Genomic DNA, 18,026 nt, shown 5'->3' with positions numbered 1-18,026 from the left:
TGCTAAAATGTCGTCTGCTTAATTTCTAAAATTAGCATTTTCTTCGATTTTTTTCAAAGAATATTATCATATTAGCAAACAGTTTGGATCCTGATGAGACGCCACGTTCTGTGGCGTCTCATCTGGATCCAAACTGTTTGCAAAGGCCTTCAAAATTCGGTTCCCGCACTGAAAGGGTTAATTGTATTTAGAGGAAAGATTAACAAACCCGCTGCACCTTTCGGGGGCCTCAGTGTTATCTAATCAGTAAAGTGATAATTAATTACTGGCTTGACTGGCTGCTTCTGTTTGGCACGCAATTTCCGTCAAGGATGCTTCATTTTACCCACCCTCCTCCCTTTGACAGTAATTGCTTGAATATGCGTTATTACCAATGTTTGTAACATGAGTATATTTAATATAATAATTGAATTACCTTAAGCGCGCATCTACTTTGATTTGCCATGCTTTGTTATTATGTGCGCTTTTAGTCTTTGGAGATATATTTATAATTATTAATAAAGCTCTCCTTATCCCTATATACGTGTATGTGTTGTTGGTCTTTCGTTTAAATTGTGCCATTAACTTACAACTGCCCTTTTTAAATCAGTGGTAGGGAAAGAAATTGTTGCAGATGAAATTTAACAACCAGTCCACCCACAATTTATGTGGACTGGACAGGGATCCAACATGCAAACCTTGGATTTGTTTGGGCAGCAATAACATAATCAACTATGCTAATTAAATCAATAGGGCAGTATAAGGATCAATGGTAGCAATGTTATTCCAGCAGAAAGTCAATTTTATTGAGAAGTCTCTAAGCCAAAAAATCATTAAATATTCATGACCACAGAGAGTTCTGTAACAAAATTAATTATTTCACCACACACGATGGTAACTATGGACAGTGTTAGGTGAAAAACAAATGATTTGGGGCTACAAGTATATAGCTGTGTTTCTATTACACTGTTTGCATGGAGGACTTGTATGTTGTTACTTAAAACTTAATGTAGAACATCTTTCATTTTTGATAAGATATTAGGGAGTGAATTTGTACTTAAGGAATAATATAGTTTAAGGATTTAATTAATGCCTCTGTCAGAAAATCAGGTGTAAAAAAACTGCATTTGATCACAAACATTTATTTCCGATCAAAGCTGTTTACAACTGACACATCAGTGTTTTAAGGCTTAAAATGGTTAAGAATTAAAGCAAAACAAACAACAACAAAATCTATGGATAAAAATTGATTTCATAAAATGGCTGACAAAGATTACACAGATACAGAAATTGGACTAAAGTGTATTGACAAAAATGAAGTACTGTATGACACAGAAGAAAAGTATCTTCGAAGACTGATATCCCATCCAATAAAACTTCCAGAAGCCAATACAGCAGAAGTCTTGAAAAATGTAGACAAATGCCAACAGGCATTACTTATGTGTTTGAAGCAGAGAGTGATTGAAAACGAGCGCACCGTGAGATTCAGCCCTCGTAATGATCTTGAAGGCATGCAGAAACAGCTTCAAGACTTACGACTTTCAGATCACACTAGGAGATCTCTTCATAAAATGAGCTGCACAGGATACCAGTGTCTAAAGGATGAACACCTGTTTGATATGCTAGTACAGTTAGATGCTGAACGGCTGGGAGAAGTGTTTGCCTTTGACAAAACTGTGAAAATGGCGGCACAGTTTGACATGTTGGTACTAATTGATGACAACAAGATACCCACAGTTGATAGGAAACCAGTGAAAGAGGTTGCCATAAAGAAGAATCTGGGCCAACAGGTGGAAAGTCAGATCAGTGGTGTTAACCTAGAGCATGATGAAAAGCATCATCCTGTTGTTGAGGAGGAAAAATCAGTAAGTGAAGCTACTTATTCGTCCAAAAGTCTAGGAAGGGCGGTTGTTACAGTCGTGCTTACTGCTAGAAATCAGGTCCCCGCTTTGGATTTGTTTCGTCAGCTGCTATTCTCATACGTGCATACTTTATCAAAGTTTTATGTGCTGGCTTTTCATGTGGGACCTCTAGTGGAAACTCAGGAAATGGTTCTCTATGAATACCATGTGCCCAAACCACTAGTTATGTGGATGAAAAGGGTAAAAAGGGGAGAACAAGTGGACTGTAAAACAGAAACTATGGAATCCATACCGCTGGAACCAACATTTGAAGTAAGTCTTACAGTAAAAAAGACAAAGGTGTTAGGTTTAATACATGAATTGAAAGGGAGATCAATTGTTAGATGTTTAGATAATGGGGAGCTTGAATCAAAGTTTCGTGCAATCAAAGGGAGGCAATTACAACAGTTATCTCCCTTGCGAGATTATTTTCGATACCTTGTGACTGACTGTCCCGGAGTCAAGGACCACTTTGCAGATGAAAAAGCTCTGCATGAGAGATACATTTCAAAGAAAAAGGAAAAGAAGAGACGGAAAAGAAAAGAGAAGGAAGAAAGAAAATTGAAAGAAGGGCTGCCTATAACAGATTTACAAGGGGGAATAATTCTTGCAACAGACAATACTCGGCCAGAAAGTTCAGTCGCCATTAATAGATGTTTGATAAATTATGTAGAAGGGGAAAGAGAAGAGAAACAGAATGAAAAAAGTTATCTAAAACAAGGGCTGCTGATAACAGATTTACAAACAGAAATAAATCTTTCCACAGACAACAGTAAGCCAGAAAGTTCAGTCCATATTAACAGATGTTTGATTAGTTATGCAGAACACTAGATTATCATCTAAAAGGATAACAAAACTATTGTAATTATGTGTATATATTTTTAAAATAAATAATGTTATTTCTATTACTGAAACTAAATGTTAGCAAATAAATGTCCATAATTTGTACATGTATTTCAAAATGTTGCTGTGTCACCAATATTACATTGAGATTAACATTTTATGTTATGTACATGTATACCATGTATTTATTTAATCAGTTTAATATAATAAAATTAATTGTTGACAAAAAATGTTGGTTTTCTCATAGATAAAACTATTTATATGATAACATCACAAACATATTACAGATATAAATTTACAATGCGCTATGAATATTGCAAGTTTGATCACCACTCAGTGAGCATATGATGAACACTGAAATATTACTACCTATACCATGGACACAAATTGAGTCAGTAAGCCCCTTACTTTCCCATAAAACTGAGCTTAAAAATGTTAACATGATATACAATATACTTTCTTTATTTTATCCTTCATTACAAGGACTGCAACTTAAAAACGGATTCAGTAGTGTAACTTCATTATTATGTAATAAAAAATACATGTTATTTTGAAATATTATCCTAAGAAATGTTATTTCCTTCAATTAAGGTAAACTAATAAAAATTATAGTAGCAAATTTCAATTTAGACCACAGTTAAGGCCAATACATGCTTATTATAGGTATTTTCTATTGTAATATCTTTACGAGACTGCAAAAGCTAAACATGAGTCGCGTTCTGTGAAAACTGGACTTAATGGATGTGCGTAAAGTTTCATTGTGCAGTCCACACAGGCTTATCAGGGAAAACACTTTCCGCTTTTATAAACAAGAGATGTGTTTGTCAGAAACACAATGCCCCCTAATGCGCCGCTTTGAAGCCATATATTTGACCTTTGATCTTGAAGGATGACCTTGACCTTTCACCACTGCAAATGTTCAGCTCCATGAGATACAAATGCATGTCAATTATCAAGTTGCTATCTTCAATATTGAAAAAGTTATGACCAAAGTTAAAGTTTTGGGACAGAATGACAGACACATACAATGACAGACAGGCAGGCCAAAAACAAAATACCCCCGATCATTTGATCCGGGGGCATAAACAATTGTTTAAAGGAAGTCTCTCCTAACTAAAAATCCAGTCAATGAGGAAATTGGTGTCAAAATTAATCTGGGACGATACTTCTTGCACATGCATTAGGCCCAGTTCTTCAAAAAGAGGCTTACCATGTCCTCCTGTTTGTTGACACACACGTGTCTCTCTAGGCGCCGACCCACAGGCCCTGGGATGTCAATGCTGGTCACCTGCCACAAATGGAACCATACATACATAAGTCATACATTCATACAAAGAACATACATATTTAATTGTCTGTCTCATTTTTTGTTAAATTGTACTTAAAACTTAAAAAAATAATAACAATAGTTATTATTATTATAACAATATTAATAAATTATTATAATTATTATCATCACAATACATTTATTGATAGAGGTTATGAAATCTACTTGCAAAGAACTACTTTTATGTCAATTACTCTTTAATGCAGTTAATAATTTTTATTGCAGTTAAATAACATTCAGCTTTTTAAAAAATGGCTCATTGTTCTATTTTTTTCCCATCCAACACCTCCCATTTGTGCCTTCATAAATATCCCATTGGTCTTTAACAAGTCCTCAATCAACATCCTTAAGATGTGAAGCTTAGCAAATATTAGTACTCAATATATTTAAACAATATAATTATTCATGTACAATGTATTATCTTTAACCTTGGAATGTGAACAGTGTGGTTTGTCTCAATACAATTTTTACAGCATGACCACAAGGTAACTGTTTGGTATTATATAATGCATCTGATAATGGCTCAAAACTTTAACATTATTCAAATTATTTCATCTAGTGACCTAGACCTAGTTTTAAACCCCATATTAGCCCATTTCTAACTCATCTGAGAAATCATTGAGACAAATATTCTGAATAAGTTTCATTAAGACTGGGAAATGACTTAAGCCACTTACATGTTTCCAAGGCAAATGATGACAACAGATGAAGCGTTAGGGACACCACACAAAGAACAAAATCAATCACAAAAGCTCTCTTGAGCACAATGGCTAAAAATAACTAAGGACGGGTGTCTTTGTATCTCAACCAAGCCTTCGATGCTAAAATACCTTTGGAGATCTTAATGCTAATGTAAGTTTGGTTTCCGTTATAAATATATATTTTATCCAATTAAAAAAATAAATTGACACTTTAAAAAATGGTCTCATTTGTAATTAATTGTCATATGAAGGTTGAGACATGGCCTTAATTTCTTGGAAATTCTTACACCTGGTACAAAAACAAAATGGCGTCAGTCACTGTTTTCTTAAACTAATATTACTTTCCGAAAGTTTACGTTTTTTTACAAAATAATTTAGATCACCATTTTCTATCGACTAAAGCTTTTAAAAATTTTCAATAAAATGTGTCCACACTTTTTTTAAATATGCATAAAGAGAGCTTAAAATAATCCTGTTAAAACAGATTTAAGAATATTCCAGAAATTGTGTCCTGATTTTGTGGAGAAAACCACTGAATGCCAGCCTACCTTAGGGTCCCATGATGACAGTTTCTCCAGCCTTTTAATGGCCTCACCCAGTGGGGGTCGCTTGCAGAAGAACACATAATCAAGACGAGACTTGTCACCGTACGTTGAGACAAAGAACTGGTCTGTCAACACAGCTGATAGGAGAAAGATCATGTGTACAATTTAGACTTACAAAAGTTTTCAATGCTATGAAAGGGACGAAAACTGACTTAATGGCAGTTTTTACGATAAAGACAATGACTTAAACTCAACTGCAGTGTTAAAATTCATGTATTTCATGCATGTTTTACGGGTATTCCTATCAGACATAAACAAACCATGCACATTTTGAAAATCATTGATCATTTTAATATGAAACACTTTAGTTTTACACTCTTCATAAAATAATACCTATGTCAATCTTACAGATCCTGGTAACTTGTACATTTTCAAAATCTAGTTCAAGTGATTTTTATAAAGGTCATGTCAGCTCTGAACAATGTTTCAACCACTGAAGGCAAATCAAGCAAAATATTCTGTTACTAAACACACAATTATACTAACAGGAGAAATTTTCACAAGCCCAAATATATACATACTTCAAAAAAAAATTACCCCTAATTACTAGTACTTTTCACGAACCAAAGGCTGTCAGGCTAGTGCTCAGAATGAAGACTGATAAAACATTTTTATAATATAATAAAGACTCATGGTCAAATTAGACGCAAAAGACCTCACCATCAGTCACAGTATCTGCGCTGAGTTTTCCAACGAGAGATTTATCAATCAGCAGTCGCTCAATGTCCCCGCTATGGTCAGACAGGACAATGTTCACCACACACGCATTGCTGAGTAGGATCTGCAGCATCTTGCGACTCCTCCAGCGGGTGTGCACAGTCTTAAAGGCGGACAACAACTCCTGAAAAAATACAAGCACACAGTCACCTCCCTTGTCAATACATGAATCACATTAGGAAATACAAACTATGCAAAGATATTAGCTAAACAAAGTACAAGTTATCTGATTTTGATACCTCAATTACACAATTGTTAATTGTATACTGTTCAAAAGAAAGATACAAATTTGCAAACCAGTTTACATTCATTTGAAAAGTCTTTGAACAATTTTAGTTATTTGATATTAACATATTGCTGTTTTTTCTATACAAGGACAGGTCCATAAATAAAAAACTATTTCTCTAAAATGGTACAAGACTTTGTAGAACCTAATAGACTGTTAAACTGATTGCAAGTTACACTAGTTTGATCACAAAGTATATTTATTTTGATATTTGTTAACAAAACGTCTTCCAGGGGTGTGATTGAGGCAAAGTCAGAGGGGAGGAAAATTCTGTCGACTGATTTTGACTACGCGAATGGCGCGCATAACGCAATGACCTACCTTAAAACAGACATTAAAATAAACAACTTCTTCAACTTCATAACAATATTTCTTTATAAAAGCCTGTTAAACTTCACATTTAACATACTGAGGATGCAAAGTAAATAGTATTTATTGTGATCAAAAGCAGCAGTTTTTCAATGTATTGAATTACAGTAAATGGACTAAATATAAACAAACACACTTGAGTGTTCTTCTTGTGTTAATGTTGTATTTAACTGAGTTAAATCAATATATTTAATTTGTTTACCTTTCAATATCTTGCATTTCACATCTTCAGTTCAATGCTATTTCAGTTAACTGAACAGCGTGACAAACACAATAAAGCAGAATATGCATATGAATCGGATTATACACAGATCCACTAACATATAAATCAAATCATGTTTGTCTATTTCCATGTACGAACGATACTCTTCGAAATTGTTTTACTTCGCGAGTAGACTGAACTCCAATTTGCAAACACTGGTTTCCGTGACACAAATTCACAATGCACATTTCTTAACAAAGCATGTGTTGCTTGTATCTATAACGTAGTCTTTTTCGTTGACATACACATTTCATTATTCCTATCAAACTATATGATGTCAGTCGTTAATTCGATTGCTATTTGTCATGTCAATAATCTTAATTTTCGCTTCACAAGACACCATTTACAAACGAATCAGCTTAGAAATACCAAACACATTTTATGAAACCGATTTTAATTGGAAGATTGGGAAACGACAGCCAATTATATCGCTTGTTTTAAAAATGCTTTGGCAGAATCTACCAGTGTAAAATGCGGAAAGATTTCGCGGGCCGCGTATATTTCGGGCCTTTTATGAAATACGTCCGCGGAATCGGTGGTACCCCCTCTCCCCCAATTTTTTTTAAACGAATTTACACGAATCTCAGAAGTGACCCCGGGACAACCCGATTTGCCGAAATCCGCGAATACGCGTAAAAATCACACCCCTGTCTTCTTTTATAAAAACAATACTAATGAATGTCTTTCAGAAAACTAACTTTTTTGTTTTAAAAACACAGCAACAACACTCATCTATCAAAGGTTTAAATTTGCACCATGTGCTTTATTAAACCTTGAAATATTAACAAACAAAAGATGTGTTTGTCAGAAACACAATGCCCCCTACTGCGCCGCTTTGATGGGTTTTTTTAATTTGGACCTTTGACCTTGAAGGATGGCCTTGACCTTGACCACCACTCAAAATGTGCAGCTTCATGAGACACACATGCATGTCAAATATCAAGTTGTTATCTTCAATATTGCAAAAGTTATGGGCAATGTTAAAGTTTTTGGACGGACGCACAGACTGACAGACAGACAGACAGAAAGACTGACTGACGGACAGTTCAACTGCTATATGCCACCCTACCGCGGGCATAAAAAAAATGTAAAATAGAGTAATTCCCACCTCCATGTCTTTGATATTGTCACGCAATTTCTCCGGTCTTTTGTTCTTGGGTGCCCATATCATGTCCCTGCCTGGATGAAAGGAATCCAAAGAGAAAAAAGATCATAGGCCATATAACTTTCCCTGGAATCAGTATGAAAATATAATGTGAGTCATGTTCTGAGAAAATAATAATGTACAACATTCCCCCTGTGAATAATGCATGGGCATAAAGTGTCGTCACAGTTAAACCTGCGCAGTTTGCACAGGCTAATCAGGGACGACACTTTCCGCCTAAGTTGGATTTTTGCTAAGAAAAGACTTCATTTAAACGAAAAATGTCATAAAAGCGAAAAGTGCCGTCTTTGATTAGCCTGTGTGGACTGCACAGGCTAATCTGGGACGAAACTTTACGCAGATGCATTGTGCCCAGTTTTCTCAGAACGCGACTCATATACAGTAATTAAATATACATTACATTTGAGTCTCATTCTGGGAAAACTGGGCTTAATGCATGTGTGTAAAGTGTCGTCCCAGATTAGCCTGTGCAGTCCACACAGGCTGATCAGGGATGACACTTTCTGCCTTAACTGGATTATTGCTAAGAAGAGTTTTTTTAACAAAAAGTAACATAAAAGCTAAAATTATCGTCCCTAATTAGCCTGTGAAGGCTGCACAGACTAATCTAGAACCAAACTTTACACACATTTGCATGAAGCCTAGTTTTCCAATAGTGTGGGTTATATATTTCAGTGTACAGTTCTGAAATATTTTATTAACACTGTTTACAAATCTTGTTTATATAAAGAGTCTTTGGTTTATTTTTCTTCAAGCAATTTGTACAAGAACTTTGAAAAGACCAGAGCTGTTTAAAATTTCTTGATAATGTCACAGAAATATGTTTTCACCATGAATCTTACATTTATTTATGTTCATGAGTATGATTTCTGTGAACTGAAACAAGCTAGAGGTCAACAATAATAATTTGTCATTGGACAGGTGTAAGAAAAGATTGTCGGGTAAGAAGACCAAACAAAAATCCAAATAAAACTGTTATCATATAATGCGCTTCATCATTGTAAGGGTTAACTGGCAGCATGAGTACAAAAAAATACGGAAAGAATACTCTATTAAAGTAGATCAGATAAACTGATGGACGCTTTCAAATAACTCGTATTGTCAACCTAAATAAAACCCAATGAAATATTTATGGACAAGAACAATATGTGCCTAAATATCTAAAAGCTTCTATAAAACCGTTGAAAATACTTTAATTCAAAACAAAGCACTTATTTAGCAAAAACCTGCACAATTATGTTAAGATGTCAAATACAAAATCAAATATCAGACCACATTTTCAAGCCTCAATAAGAAGCATGAAACAAACTTTATACACAACAAACTGACCTTCTGTAAACTGCTTCTTCTCTTCATTATATGGTTGATCAGATGCTGAAACCATACAAAAAAAGCCTGAACATTTGGGGTTACTAGGGAGTTTAACAGAGAATTCGAAGATTTCTGTATGTCATGGCAAATCCTTGTTTTAGTGGGAAATAAATCGGGTCTCTTTAAAAGAGTCATATCAAAACAAAACATTGAGCCCACCTACCTACCCCTGTGAGATGTAAGCATTGAATCAAGTTTGACCATGGTTAAACCTAGTCACAACATGGTTTGCTATAGTGTTTGATCTGTATTTGACTCTGGTTTATTTTAACAATTAGTAACCATGATTTAACTCTGGTCCGACTGTACAACATTCCCCCTGTGAAATTGAAAACCTTGAATCTGTTAGACCATGGTTAAACATTGTCAAAACAAGGTTGGCAAACTTATAAAATGTTTGTCTGACTATTGGTCTGGCAATGTAAAAAGAAAGTGTTTTCTAGACCTTGATACATGGTCAATCATAAATATTAACAAGAGCTGTCAGAGGACAGTGCGCTCAACTATTCGAGTGCTTGACAGTATAACGTAAGTCATCATGGGGAAATTGTTCATATTCAATAATTTATTAGACCATCTTTCAAATATAAAAAAAGGGGAAAAAAAACATTTTTTTTTTGGGGGGGGGGGTAGGGGTGGGGGGTGAGAGGGGGGTATAATGTGGTGATGTGGTCATTTATTATATGATGTTTCAAAAATAAAAAAAGGAAAAAAAAAAAATTGGGGGGGGGGGGTAGGCGGGGTTGAGAGGTGGGTATTATGTGGGGTGGGGTCATTTATTAGATGATCTTTCAAAAAGAAAAAAAGAAAAAAAAATCGGGGGTGGGAGGTGGGTAGTACGCCAACTTTAACATTTGCTGCATATTCTAAGTGGAAAAGGGGCCATAATTATTACAAAATGCTTGATAGAGTTGTCTACTCTTGTTTAAAGGTTGGGGTCATGTTGGTAAACAAGTATGCAAAATATGAATGCAATATGTCAAGGGACATTGAAAATATTTGGGGTAGAACGCAAATTTTAACATTTGCATGCTAACGCCAAAGCTAACGCTAACGCCAACACCGACGCCGGGGTGAGTAGGATAGCTCCACTATATATATTTCATATATAATAGTCAAGCTAACAAAACGAAATTAATCAACCTGCACAATTGACACTTTTCCCCTTAGATAATATTTTTACGTATTTGTAGTCCCTTAGAAAGTTAAAGTTAAATTTAATTAAAGATCTTTCTAACCAGATTCAAGTTTTAAAGGCCTCATTTTCAACCCTCAGAAACTGATGAGCAGCAAACAGCATAAAACCTGAACAGACTGCGAGTCACTAGCAGGCTGTTCTGGTTTTTATGCTGTTTGCACATAGCCATTTTCACTTTGCTTCTGAGAGGGAAAGCGTTAAACTAGTGTAGTGGGTTTTTCTAAACTCGTGCTATTCCGGGATAGATCTATTGAAACAAATCATGGTCAGTAATTTTTTTTATAGCAGGTCAACAGCATTTTTCAATACTGGTAATTAATCCATCCCATATTTTACATATTTGACACATGTGTCTGTTGCTTACATAATATATACTTAAGCAGGTACATTTTAGACAACAAGTTTGCATATATGCATTTTTCTTGAAAATTATTATTCTTTCAAGAAACAATTGTTTACACAAAAAGGTGTCATATCAAGAGCCAATGATTTTGTGACAAAACACAAACCTGGATCACTCTTATCATGATAGCTGTGACATCCAATAACATCATCTGAAACGCAAAACAACATGTTCTAGTATTAGTTATAAACAATCAATCAAAAAAGTTAACAACAGTCTCCGTGCTAATTTAAGACCAACAGCACAGGGCTGGTGAAATGTTATTTGTACCTTTAGAAATAATTATTTATAAACTTCTGGCTACTTGATTTTTGTATCTGTTACTTTAAAAGCATAATTATTTGGGCAAGTGGTTTAAATATATTACTGTATTAAAAAAAGGATAATGAATGTTATTTCCCCCAATTGATGGTCAAAACATTTGTATCATACGCTATTTAAGATACTTATAATATTATTCATAATTTTGTTTTTAGCATATTTTATTTAACTGATCCTTCTTAAAAAATGTATATAATTGACAGTAAATGTGCTTTTTTACATTAAATTTTAAGTGAAAATATTTTATGATATAAATAACGTTAAAAAATACATGAACATTGCAAAAAACACTCTTTCCAGTAATTGATGTATTTATTCTACATGTATATTAATAAGAGCTTGAAACTGTTGCTGTGGTCTGCAATGTCAAGTTTCTTGTATGGAAATCGTGTGTGTTGCAACATTCAATGTGTTGTAACTTAATATAGACATGCAACACAGAACATGCAGTATTTTAGAATGCACAAACAACAAGATGTGTTTGTGAAACACAATGTCCCCGTATATGACGTTTGACCTTGAAGGATGACCTTGACCTTGACCCTTCACCACTCAAAATGTGCAGCTCCTTAAGATACACACACATTTCAAATATAAAATTGCTAGCTTCAATATTGCAGAAGTGACATTACATGAGCAATTTTGACCCATATATTTGACCTTGAAGGATGACCTTGACCTTTCACCACTCAAAATGTGCAGCTCCATGAGATACACATGCATGCCAAATATCAAGTTGCTATCTTCAATATTGCAAAAGTATTCATAAAATAAGCAATTTGGGCCACATATATTTGACCTCTGACCTTGAAGGATGACCTTGACCTTTCACACTCAAAATGTGCAGCTCCATGAGATACACATGCATGCCAAATATGAAGTTGCTATCTTCAATATTGCAAAAGTATTCATAAAATGAGCGATTTTGGCCACATATATTTGACCTCTGACCTTGAAGGATGACCTTGACCTTTCACCACTCAAAATGTGCAGCTTTACGAGATACACATGCATGCCAAATATGAAGTTGCTATCTTCAATATAGCAAAAGTTATTGCAAAATGTTAAAGTTGGCGCAAACCAACCAACAGACCAACCAACCAACCAACAGACCAACCAACCAACAGACAGGGCAAAAACAATATGTCCCCCACTACTATAGTGGGGGACAAAAAAATTGGAATAAATGCACAAAATATCAAAGATCAACCTGTTAAACTATAGAAAAATCAATTTACGGCTCATACATTGCAGTACATGTATTGTTAAAGAGTCAAAGAGCACAATACTACGACATTAAGAACCTTCCAAAAAATTATTGGGTAGGGGAGCAGAAAGGAGAACAAATGAAAATAAAATAAAAGAAACGTTTAATTTTAGGTGGGCAACATTTTATATTCAAATGAAGTTTGATTGATAATTTAATACAATGTTTGTTGATACCATAAATTTATTATGATCTTTATGTTGCTTTTCCCCAACAAAGATGGGGGATATAGATTTGGCTTTCTCCCTCAGTCTGTCACAAACTTTACAAGGCTATAATATAGAAAATGTATAAGATATCAACAAAAAACAGGAAAAGCATAATTACCATATCCTACATTTTCTTAAATAAGAGTTAATGCCTTTGTTGTTTTTGTATGATGGAACTTTTCAGGGCTATATCTGTGATACGATACAGATATCAATATTAATCCTAATGGGTGTATAGATATCAATGAGGAGAAGTGTCATGCAAAAGAACCATAATCGTACTCTTTCTTGGATAAGAGTGATTGCCCTTCAATTTGTTAGTATTTTACCATACATCAAGGGATTAGACCATATCCATAAACAATATTTTTGTCATTGTAACAATGACATTTGCATACTACTTTTTATCCTAAGTAACAATCTAGAAGACATAAAATATTATTTGAAGTAAAAAGGTGCAAATGCCTATGCATTCTATGAGAATTAAATATGATGTTAAAGATTGGTAAAGTAAAAAGAACTTAGGTAAGTATAATTTAGATACACTGTAACATTGTTTCCACCTTGCTACTGTAATGACAGGAATTCACAGTAACTGCTATTAAGCTATTTCCAAAGTCTCTCAGAACTGGTTCATTCCAGACCACAAAAAATAGATGGATTTTCGATGGAAAAAGAAAATAGGTTACAAGAAACGTGTTATCAAGCCATCTACTTACTTGGAATTGAAACATTTTCTTTCAGTGTCCACAAAAACAGCTCTGTTAAACATGATGCCATTGGGTGTTTTGGATGATAATTCTGCAATGTAACATGAAGATATGTCATTTTAATGCCTAACATGGTGTGGAAATACATCAGAAAAGCATTTTTGCTGATATTGTATAGTTTTGTGCATGACAAATTATCTGGGAAAGAGGAATGCTGTACAGTGTATGAATAATATCATGAACTATAACAACAAAACTCCAAAAGATGCTGTACTGCTAGCCATAAATAAAATTCCATGTTCAATAGTAAGGAAATAAGGCCTTCAAATGCATTCTATTTTGTAACTATGTACATACGTACTGATAGGGGGAGCATGCAAGAGGTGATTGAGCTGGGCATAGATCTTTTACATTTTGAGATAGGCAAATTGCAGATGAACATTATTTTCGCACCCAACGTTTTCAGAAACGGTTGGCACATTACTTTCTTCAATGACTTCATTCATTTTTATTTTGCTTAACAGGTAAAAATATCAAAATGTGGAGCACGTGTGTTATGATATTTTTTACTTAAAACTATTGTGTTACTTTGATTTCGATATTAGCATAATATCATTAACTTATGTCTATTAACTTCTGATTAGGATAATAATTCATATGTCGCGAAAATGGGTGATGGTCGTTTCGCGCCACTACCAGTTCGTGCCACTGATATTTCTGTAGGAAGGGGCTGAGAGGGATTGGTCGTTTTGTCCCACTGATAATATATAGCCAGAATGGTATGAATAATAACGTATAGGTGTGAATCATAATGCGGTGTATATTGATGTAGCAAATTACAATAGTGTTAACAATTATAATTATATTTTCTTGTTTATTTTACCGTTTTTGTGTTTCAGTTATTAATATTTATCTCGCTGTGTATATGTATTTATGATATTATTTATTTTGCCAAAAGCATGTTTTGCCGATAATGCGATTATTATTATTATAATATGTTTGCATAGTGCATTGTGTTCAATAAATTTATAACATAAAGTGCTGTCGTTTTTATTTTATGCCCCATGTCCATTAAATGTATGTTCAATAAATTAAAAACATAAAATGCTGTTATTTTATTTTTGCGATCATTATATTATGTTTGCAGAGTGCATTGTGTTCAATAAATATAGAACATAAAGTGCTGTTATTTTTATTTAAGGCACCATGTGCATTATGTCCAATGTCTTACTAGCAACTCGCAAACTATAAATTAGCGGCATGTGCCGCTAAAGGCATTCCAATGTTATAGTAGCGACGTGCAAACAATTAATTAGCGACCCAGGTCTTTAATGGTCAATTAGTAAAATAATTAATACTTATTTTATGTTGGCGGTCCTCTTCTGAATGTAGTCCTGTACATGGAAAGAACGTGGGTCAGAAGATCAATGTGGACTCCAGCAAATTGGAGTGTGTATCGTCAGACAGTGAGTACCAACAACGACGTTGAAGGTATTATTTTTATTGTTAATTTATAATAACATAGCAAACAGAAATTTATATTTTTTAATTAGATAAAAGTAGTATATATCTACTATATATAAAAAATATTGTATTATAGTACACAACATATTTCTTTCTTTCAGGGTGGCATCGCAGGATCAACACTCGGGCAGGGCGTGCCGACCTAGGGTTCTACTTGCTCGTTCCCCTGTTACGCCGTGAGGCAGATACGGTGGATATGACGATCCGCCTAGTGCCTGAGCACGCCCTGACACTCATATAGGAGAAGTATGAGGACGACGAAATGACAACTACACAGCTTCTGCGGGCATGCAGTCGTATCGCAGGTCTGGGACCTGACACATCCCATGACCAGGTTCATAACGAAGACGAGGTTTAAAGAAAGAAATCTGAAGAAAAAAACGTTTAGTGTATAAAAGGCTGTTTCATTGTTTGTATATATTTGTGTAAACAATGTTAAATAAATCTTAAAATGAAATATATCTTGTGAAATCTGTTAAAAAAACGTGCATTGTACCATATTTGCTATTTGTATAAGAGGCTGTATTATTGTGTGTATATATGTGTACAAATGTTAAATAAATCTTAAAATGAAATATATCTTGTGGCGTGATAATGTTTTATTTTATTTTATTTATGAATTCCATATCGATATTGTTAATGTACTATATATTATCTATATGACAACTTTAAAATAAATCTTAAACAAAATACATTTTATTCAATTATTATATTTATAAATAAATCTTAAATTATGAAAAATCGCATGTAGAATACATTTAAGGCCAAATAAAAAAATAGTCTTGGTTCAGGGAACATGGCCAGAAAAATGTAGGAGGGTAGGTAGGTTTTTTCTGTTTTTTTTTTATTTTTTTTTTTACCAGTCGACTGATTTCAGGGTGAAAAAGGGTCAGTTAATGCACCCATGATTGTTTAAACACTGACCAAATGATTAACATTGAACATGTGGTATTTAGTCGTTGTATATTATTCAATATTCCTAGCTCTTTATGCACTTCTTCAGGGCTAGCGCTGGCCCAAAATTTCTTTGAGCCAACCATTTTTTGTTTGTCTGTCTGTGATAGTGTGACCTTCATATTCAAAAGTGAACAAGCCATCTTTATCAGTCTCTGGTGTTTGGGGTGTGACCTTCAGAATTTTTTTCATCATGAGACCTGACCTAGTCTCCGACAGATGCTCAAGAGTCTGAATAGTGGCTGTCAAAAGGAGGGTAACCTCAGAATAGCACAAGTCTTTCTTCTGGTACATTTTTTTATAAAATGGCAATGGGTTTGAGCGCATCGCACAGGAAGTGAGCAGTGTACATAAATGTGAATGTTGCTATTGGTTTGTACAGGCTAAGGGCGTCACAGTACATTGATTTTGATTCATTATCAAAGCGAAGCCAATTGTTGTCAAGTTTCCATGACTCTTGGAATGCTCTAGTGTTTTGTGTTTTAATTTATTTATTTTTTATGACTCTTTTTCGTCCAACGACGCTTTAAGGTTAAAGACGCCATGTTAGCGACTGTAGAGACAAAGTGGTTACTTCCATTTTTATAGTAGACTAGATGAATGACTCAGCCTATGTGTTAAAAATACGAAACTTTAATTACAATTAAACTGCGCGTGTTTTTCATATTTTCATTTGATTAAAATACACTGCTGTCAGTTAGCATAGTGTGCGAGTAAAACAAACAAATTAATTAATTATCATCTTTTCATTTCAATCGAAAATTGACAGAAAGTTGTAACATCATCGACATAGAACTAATTATTTAATTATCACTTTTAAATTCAGATCAATAGACAGCTTGGAAATAATTAAATTATTGTCACGCTTCTTTTCATTTTTAATCTTTAATAATACGACATTTGCGACCGGCCGCTATTTTGTTTGCAGACGACAATATTAACTGTGTATTCAAAGTGCACAGTGTCTGCGCATAAATTACCGAATATTACTCCATAGCTCCACCCATTTTTACATTTCATTCAACAACGTTATTTCATGTGTAAGCGAGCTCAATGTTGATTGGCCAGCTAGCATGCGCACTTCAATAACAATAAGGTCAAGCGATGTCTCATATACAGGTGCAGACCGTTTTTTTTCACTGTTCAAATTGCGAACACTTTCATTGAAACAAAGAGAAAAATATAGAAAACCAATCCAGGTTTAAATGGTGGCTGTTTTCAATGAAATTTTACGAGATTTTAGCATTTTCGCCATCAGATTTTTTTCCATGGACCAAAAAAATCGTTAGGGTCGGGGGCAAAAAAATAGGGTCGGTCGGGTTCCCTGAACCAAGACTATTTTTTTTTTTGGCCTAACCTGAATAAATAATCTTAAAATTAAACAATGTTGTTTTTACATGGCACAGAGGTGACCATCACAGGTGCAAAAGTTTCCAGTTTTGATTCACACCTACACGGTATTATTCACACCTACCCGGCTATATATTATCAGTGGGACGAAACGCTACCCCTGTAGCGGATCCGTGGTCTAGTGGTAACACACTGGCTTCACAATCCAGAGATCACTGGTTCGATCCCCAAACCTACTAACTCGTCTTTCGCATGAGACGTTAAACCGAGGTGCAGTGTACTAGGTGCTATACAATGGGCACTAAAAGACCCAGGGTCACCTCTGGAACGGGGTGTCTCCTGTATCTTGCACTATCCCCCGTAACCAACTAACACGTCTTTCTGGGGGCGATGGCCATATGGGAGACAATCCCGGTGCACTCGTTAAAAAAAAAACAACGCTACCCCTTTTCAACAGAAATATCCGTGGCATGAACTGGTAGTGGCACGAAACGACCATAACTCGCGAAAATATGTTGTAAAAACAAACGACTTGCATAAAAACGTGAAGATCAAACTCTGTAA

At 34.6% G+C, this 18,026-nt stretch overlaps 1 protein-coding gene across 5 annotated transcripts in view; it reads right to left on the bottom strand.

Annotated features, from left to right (window-relative positions):
* LOC127857130 (WD repeat-containing and planar cell polarity effector protein fritz homolog) overlaps positions 1–18,026 on the bottom strand; it is a 124,917-nt gene that overhangs the window by 106,513 nt on the left and 378 nt on the right. For 2 of the 5 annotated variants that reach the window (XM_052393498.1, XM_052393496.1), the window contains exons 1-8: positions 13,996–14,427; positions 13,644–13,725; positions 11,234–11,278; positions 9,485–9,529; positions 8,099–8,169; positions 6,017–6,197; positions 5,300–5,433; positions 3,934–4,011 (exon numbers count right to left, since the gene is read on the bottom strand). In XM_052393498.1, coding sequence (XP_052249458.1) covers positions 3,934–4,011; positions 5,300–5,433; positions 6,017–6,197; positions 8,099–8,169; positions 9,485–9,529; positions 11,234–11,278; positions 13,644–13,725; positions 13,996–14,136 — 777 coding nt within the window. In that variant the 5' untranslated portion in view covers positions 14,137–14,427. Of the gene's footprint in view, positions 1–3,933; positions 4,012–5,299; positions 5,434–6,016; positions 6,198–8,098; positions 8,170–9,484; positions 9,530–11,233; positions 11,279–13,643; positions 13,726–13,995; positions 14,428–18,026 lie in introns of those variants that run through there. The other 3 variants (XM_052393500.1, XM_052393499.1, XM_052393497.1) reach the window with 2 other exon arrangements.

This window comes from Dreissena polymorpha, chromosome 14 (genome assembly GCF_020536995.1).
Source record: "Dreissena polymorpha isolate Duluth1 chromosome 14, UMN_Dpol_1.0, whole genome shotgun sequence".
NCBI lineage: Eukaryota > Metazoa > Mollusca > Bivalvia > Myida > Dreissenidae > Dreissena > Dreissena polymorpha.
This window is presented reverse-complemented; position numbering and strand designations above follow the sequence as displayed.